Raw genomic sequence first — 7,391 nt, 5'->3', positions numbered from 1 at the left:
AGTGTCCTGCCCACGATGTTTCCCAATGAGCTTTGCTCGCGTATAGATCCAGTCAGCACCGAGGGAAACACATTGATTTCCAGTCAGCAGCCAGCGAGCAGCGCTTGGCGCGCCGGCCGACGCGGGAGCAGCCGCGGGAGAACATCGCTCTCCCGCAGGCGTCCTGGCAGCTGTGCGCAGGCGTGGTGAACGCGGCCCATTAGGCGCTGAGTGGCAGAGAGATCCCCCGAATATTGAGCCGGGGACACCCCTCAATTAGACGGATCGCCCCGCACCTCGTCAGCATCCGCGGGGCGATCTGTTCTCATTAATCAATGCCACGGCCCGGAGAGATGCAAAGTTAATTCACAGGGAAGTTTGGAAGCAGACTGCAGAGTTTGCACACTCTTTTATTTTTAGGCTCTCAGTCTCAGAAACGGGCCACTCTCACTTAGTGTTTCAAAAAAATCAATATAGAATATTGGTAAATTTTTCTCAATCAATAAACCGATATGCACAGATATGCATGGGACTATCGTTTCCAACAACAACATAATATGGAAATTATGTTACAGGCGAAAACATGAACGCTTGTTTTAATCAACTCCTATTATCTCCGCTTGTTGTGGTTGAACATACATGTTTAACATCGCGCCTGGACAGCCCGTCTCCAGCGGTGAGAGCCCGGTGCAGTGAGTCTCTGGCTCGCTGGGGAGAGAGCAGCTGAATCCTGAGTGTTTCGGCTCAGACTGGGCTGCACTGAGCTGCTGACATGAGTTATTGTGAGCGCTGGACATGATTTGCGCTCCGGTCTCTCATTCAGTGCCAAGCAGCGATCAGCGCTGCCTCAGGAAGCTCCAAATAAGGACAGGGAAATGGAAACCCACCGGAATAGCTCCTTATGTAGTCACGACCTTATAAGGCACGGCGGAGCAGAGCTTTCCGGCCGCGGCGCAGCCTGCTGCACAGATGGGAAACCCAAATCAAATCTACGGGGAGAGCGCAGGAATTATGCTGCTGTCTGGAGCTGCGGCTCCGCTATGAAGACACATTGATTCAGGAGCGGGGACGAGCGTTGTCTCCGCAATTTACTGCGAGAGCTTAATATAAAGTCTCTCTCTCTTCTTTCCCTCCAGGCCGGCGTCATGTGTCCTCCACTGCAGTGCCTAAATATGGGCTTCCTCCTCTCCAAATATGGACATCTACGTCACGGCAGGAGGGTATAAAAGCAGCGGGGAAACCTCTGAGCTCAGAGAGAGCCCTGAGAGCCCAGAGCAGCAACTGTTAGAGCAGAGCTAGATAGAGAACACACACTCCCTGACTGAGACACATCACACCAAAAGTGCAAAAGTCCATTCAAAACAACATCCGTCCAAGAAGGTCAAAACCTGATTGGAAAAGTCATTTTGATACAGAGAAAAAAAAAAATCAAGATTAATTCTGGTGATTAATTTTGATGAATCTTAGGGAATGAGTTCAAAGGACACTTTTGATTTTTTCTGAAAAGACAAGTGGATCTTTACTCATCTCTGAGAGACACAGGAGAGCAAGAGGACAACTGGAGAACGAGAGCGAGACAGAGCAACAGCATCTTCCTCGGCATCAGCAGAAGTGTGCTGAAGTGACTTCTCCACCTGCCAGGCAGCAGCGTGCACCCAGCCTCCCGGCACTCTTCAGCAACAGCTTCCAGTCCAGCCTCTGCCCTGCAGCTCCAGTGTCAGCAGAGGATGGCTGCAGCCAAGACCGAGATGATCCTACCAACCCTGCAGATCTCAGAGCCCCTGAGCTTCCCTCACTCCCCCATGGATAACTACCCCAAGCTGGAGGAGGTGATGATGCTGAGCTCGGCAGGCACCCCCTTCCTCACCGCCTCCGCACCCGAAGGTGCAGGCTTTGGTTCCGGGGATCCAGGAGATCAGTACGACCACCTTGCTGGAGGTAAGAAATGGAGATTTACCTCTTGTTTTCTGTGATGCATGTACAACTGAGATAGTAATTCTTTATTTTGTTATTCATTATCAGAAGTGATGATACAAAGCTAATATAATTTTCTTGTTACAAGTCTATCAAAATGTTTTTGTCTTATGTCATGCGGTGAGAAATGTCATAATCAAAGTGGAAGATAGAATTATAGATACATCAAAAAGTAAATTAAATTAAAATCAATACATTAAACGTAAAAAAAAATATAGGGTGAAACTTAACTAATCTAAAAATAAAATACCAGACTGTATTTATGGATAGTTTAAAATCTCTGTCGACTCTCTGAGGAGTTAAACACTCCTCAGTCACCGCTTGCCTCCAGACACTCCTACAGCTCAATTCAAATTGCATTCCTAAAACCAGCTGAACTGCAGTTTCGGTAATCAATTGCCTCAGGCTCTGTGATGGGCTTCAAGAATGTGTGTGTGTGTGTGTATGCGTGTGCGTGTGTGCGTATATGTGTGTGTGTTTGTGTGTGCAAGACAGGAAGACAGAAAGAGTGAAAGAAAGAGCGAGAGAGTGTGAGCAGACGAAAATGCAAGCCTAGAAAGCTTGCGCAGCAGCTCTGGTTGAGCTTTGGATGAGACAGTTTTCAAGTTGAAGGGGGAAAGAGTTGAGTTGGAGGGGGTTTCTCTGCGTGGGCAATGGACAGATCTGTCCCAGAAGAGAGGGGTGACACACTGTCCACCACTCTGGCAGGATTCCCCCTCTCCCTCCCTCTGTATATTGACAGTTTGATTAATGCCTCTCCTCTCTCTTTGTGCTCCCTGCAGATACGTTACCTGATATCCCCTTCAATTGTGAGAAGTCGGTGGGTGACCAGACCTACGGCAGTCAGAGGCTGCCCCCCATCTCTTACACCGGCCGCTTCACGCTGGAGCCCGCCACCAGCTGCAGCAACAGTCTCTGGGCAGAGCCCATCTTGGGCCTGTTCACTGGTCTGATGAGCAATGTTGCCTCCAACTCCAGCTCTTCCTCTGTTGCCTCACAAACCACCATGTCCACCTCTTCATCTGGCCTGTCCTCCTCCACTTCTACCTCTTCCTCATCTCAGAGCTCCAGCCTCAGCTCCTCCATTCACCACAGCGAGCCCAACCCAATCTACTCAGCCGCCCCAACCTACTCCAGCCCCAACTCCGACATCTTCCCAGACCAGGGCCAGCTTTTTCCCGGTTCGGCAGGATCAGTTCAGTATCCTCCCCCTGCCTACCCAAATAGCAAGCCCTGTGGCGCCAGCTTCCCCGTGCCCATGATTCCTGACTACCTTTTCCCCCAGCAGCAGGGAGAGATCAGCCTGGTGTCCCCTGACCAAAAGCCCTTCCAGAGTCAGTCCAGTCAGCCCTCCCTCACTCCTCTGTCCACCATCAAGGCCTTTGCCACCCAGACAGGCTCCCAGGACTTAAAGAGTGTCTACCAGTCTCAGCTGATTAAGCCCAGCCGCATGCGCAAGTACCCCACCCGGCCGAGCAAGACACCCCCCCACGAGAGGCCCTATGCCTGCCCCGTGGAGACCTGCGACCGTCGCTTCTCACGCTCCGATGAGCTGACACGACATATTCGCATCCACACAGGACAGAAACCCTTCCAGTGCCGTATCTGCATGCGCAACTTCAGCCGCAGCGACCACCTGACAACACACATTCGCACGCACACTGGTGAGAAGCCCTTCGCCTGCGAGATCTGCGGACGCAAGTTTGCCCGCAGTGACGAGAGGAAGAGGCACACGAAGATCCACCTGCGGCAGAAGGACAAGAAAGCAGAGAAGGCAGGGGCAGTGGTGGTGACAGCAGCGCCGGTGCCAGCCGCTTCACCTGCCTCCAGCTACCCCTCTCCCATCACCTCCTACCCTTCTCCTGTGTCCTCTTACCCCTCTCCAGTCACCTCTTGCTACTCCTCTCCCGTCCACACTTCCTATCCATCTCCTTCCGTGGCTTCCACCTATCCATCGGTGTCGATGTCCTTTCAGTCTCATATCGGCTCCTCCTTCCCCTCCTCTATCACTTCCAACATCTACAGCTCCCCCGTCCCCACCCCGCTATCAGACATGCAGACCACTCTCTCCCCAAGGACAATCGAGATCTGCTAAGAAAGAGCAAAGACAAAAACTTTTTATAAGGCTCTCTGCACCTCCTCTTCCTTAAGGTTCTTTGAGGGGAAAGAATTCAGCATCAAAAGACTTTGCTTTCCCTTCCAAAAAGCACTTTTCTGTCTGCTCCCTGTGCAGTGGTAGGTGAATCTTGATATTTACCTGAAAGAGAGAAAAAAGACACATGTCAAGGACTGGGCAAAGACAATAGAAGATGAAAAGGGAATTTTTTTCTGTCTCTGTAAAACAAATGCAGCACTTCAAATGCAAAAGGGACTCGACTGATAGAGAGTAGAAAGCGCTACTGACGCCTCTCTACTGCTACTCAGACACCAAGAGAAAAACAGGTTGCCAGCCATTGTGGTGCTGAGGCACGTTCGCCCTTGGAGGCTTTCATACAGTACAAAAGACATTGAATAATATACATAACCTACAATATATGTATATTGTACATGTGCCATTTTCGTTTTTATCATTCTTTGGTACCATTGATGTGAAAAATGATTTGCATATTTGCATTGTATTATTTGAAGTGAGCAGGGCCATATTTTCTACATTCTTTCTCTATTATGTAGTGATGATGCTGTGATACGTTTTGACATTGTTTGAAAAAAAAAGCACTTAAGTATTCAAGCATGAGTAAGAGTGATGTTAGTTTCTGTTTGTAAATATCATCCACTGGTACTATCTCTTTCTCTCTTCTCACATGTGACATATCGCTCAGTTATATGGAAAACTAGAGAAAAGGAAAAAAAAAACATCTTAAAAAAAATTAACAAGACAAACGCTCCCGTTATTTGGTGCCTTTTGTGAAGCCTTGCTGATGTTGTGACTCGGCTGCGCGCGAGAGAGAGGATGCGCTGCATCTCGCCTTAAAGGTTGAGGGAATATTTTTGTTACAGAATGTAAGTCATAGTCAGAGGGAGGACAAGGGACGAGCTCTGAGGGCACCGCTTCATTTCATTAGAATGTAAGCAAAAAAAGGAGACAAATTATAAAGTATATTTTTGTAAAACTGAAATGTAAATATCCACATCTTCAAGAGCTGGAATGTTGAAGTTACCTACTGAGTAGGCATGGGATTCTTTTGTATGTTATATACATGCAGTTCATTATTTTGTGGTTATCTTTATTTTGTATTTGTGTTTGTTAAAACAAGTGACTGTTTCTGGCTTCTAAACACATTGAATGCGCTTAACTGCCAATGGGATATTTGGTGTACAAGATATCCTCCCAGAAATTAAATATAAATAAAAATATGAATATATATGTATATTTGTTTTCATACTTTATTCTTCAACTTGGAAAATTATTTCCTTCGTTGCTTCTCACTGTTTCATAGAGCGACATCCTTCATCACATTAAAACATCTCATCCCTCACACGTGAGCATCGAACTCCATCATCTCACATGTTAATTGTATGCAGATTATTAGTGGGTTTAAATTGCAACTTCACATCACAGAGATCCACCCTTTAATATGAGGAAAATCTGCCGAGTTTAATCTCGTGAAAACTCTCCATTTCAATCACTGTTCTCCAACTGAACCCCGCATTAATGATAACACTAACGCATGACTCCCATGCCTATGAACACTGAAGATGAGGGATCCTTATCGAGATCCAACATGCTCTTGAAGATATTAAGCTTATCTAAATTCCCATTTCATTTCAGATTTAACGATACGCACTGGCCCTCACTGTCGAGTACAGAGACTTACAGCAATTTGATCTTTAGGCAATACGGTAAAAATATAAAATTTTCTCCTCCTCCTCTGTATGCTGTTGGAGAAATTATTTCTGGGGCGAGATATCTTATACAGACTGTGCTTATACATGCACAGGGTTATTTTCACAGGGTGCAGGTGAAATCCATCACACCATAATTACCTTCTTTTTCCATAAATGCGAGAGGCGAGAGGCTGTCACCTCGTAGTGAATGAGCTGTAACACACAATTGGGCAATATCTGTGTAGGTTAGGCTGAATTGTTGCATGGGTGCAGCTGAACAGAGTGGCCCTGAAGGTTTTAACCGCTGTTTCTTTTGGTTTTTCAAGCAGAATATAATAACAGCTTTGTCGCACCATCATTATTCATCTGTTACTGTTCCCTAGGCAAGGAATTCTTGCTCCACATTTGACTACGAAAATATAGCGGCTCGGGTTTTTAAGCCTGTGTAGACAAGAACCCTCCTCAGTTTTTCTTTCTCGGGAAGCTTCAGTGTAATTTTGTGTTGTGAAATGCACAAACCAAAATACTCACAAATGCAAACACAGCTAAAATAGAAAGCGGGAAAACAAGTAGAGGAGAATGATGGAGGGGAAGGGAAAATAATTACAATAATTGGTCTCCTGATCCCAAATTGACTTTCTAAATTGGGTCTGATGAGTTGTGTGTGTTTGTGTGCACATGTATGCTGACATCTTTGTTGAATATACAGAGTGACTGTCTATAGACTGACTAATGCAGTTGCTTCCCACTGCTGTAGGCATGTGTGAGAGGTGCTGTTTTTCTTTCGTTAAAGCTCGGTGACAAATTTACCTGGACATCAGCCTCTTATGTGCTGACACGTTGTGCTGTGTGTGTGTGTGTGTGTGTGTGTGTGTGTGTGTGTGTGTGTATAAACACTTCAGATCATACAGCAAAAGGCAGAACAAAAATATCAGAAGATATTTTTAAACAATGGTCCATTTTTCAGAATAAAATCTATACAATTACTAAAAAAATTTAAATAACTGAAACACACATAAGAGGATATACTCAGTGAGTCACAAAAACACAAATCGGCACTGTGGTTGATTTCTATCTAGAGCTAAATCAGTTAAATAAATAATAATATTCTCTAGTTAGAAGAACATCCAGCTCTTTTGGGGGCAGATCTCAAACCTCCTTGCGTGGCTTAAAGTCCTGAAATCTCTCATTTCCTGTCATTGTTTACAGCATTATTCTGGTCCTTGGCTGCAAATCAAGAGCCATTCAGTAGCTTTTGCATCAGAACTTTCTCATGCTACCACGCAGCTTTAAGGAAAGTCTTTTTACTCAATGTGTGAACCACAGGCTGGAGCTCTCGCAGCGCTTTCTCGTGTTCAGGGACTTTATTTCAACCAGTGTTGGTTTCACAGGGGAGGCTGCGGCTCCAGTTTGTCACTGTCCATAACCAAACCGCTAGAAAGACAGACGGCCAATATCCCTCAGAGTATGAGTATGAGGGATATATGCTGCCCTTCACATCCTCTGATTCGAGGCTCGTCTACACGACTCAAAGCACCGTGCCCGTTCTGTTTCGTGAGGTGTGAGAGGAGCGTGATATGGAGTCGGGAGTGTATAGTTGAGGCTCAACGGAG

The 7,391-nt window shown here is 46.2% G+C and overlaps 1 protein-coding gene across 1 annotated transcript; it reads left to right on the top strand.

Moving 5' to 3' along the window:
- The first annotated feature begins 1,244 nt into the window (after positions 1–1,244).
- Positions 1,245–5,321, top strand: egr1 (early growth response 1). Its single transcript, XM_061079513.1, has 2 exons — positions 1,245–1,917; positions 2,736–5,321. The coding sequence occupies exons 1-2, from the start codon at positions 1,707–1,709 to the stop codon at positions 4,046–4,048; spliced, it is 1,524 nt and encodes a 507-aa protein (XP_060935496.1). The 5' UTR covers positions 1,245–1,706; the 3' UTR covers positions 4,049–5,321.
- Positions 5,322–7,391: the final 2,070 nt, after the last annotated feature.

This window comes from Limanda limanda, chromosome 10 (genome assembly GCF_963576545.1).
Source record: "Limanda limanda chromosome 10, fLimLim1.1, whole genome shotgun sequence".
In the NCBI taxonomy this organism is placed as follows: domain Eukaryota; kingdom Metazoa; phylum Chordata; class Actinopteri; order Pleuronectiformes; family Pleuronectidae; genus Limanda; species Limanda limanda.
This window is presented reverse-complemented; position numbering and strand designations above follow the sequence as displayed.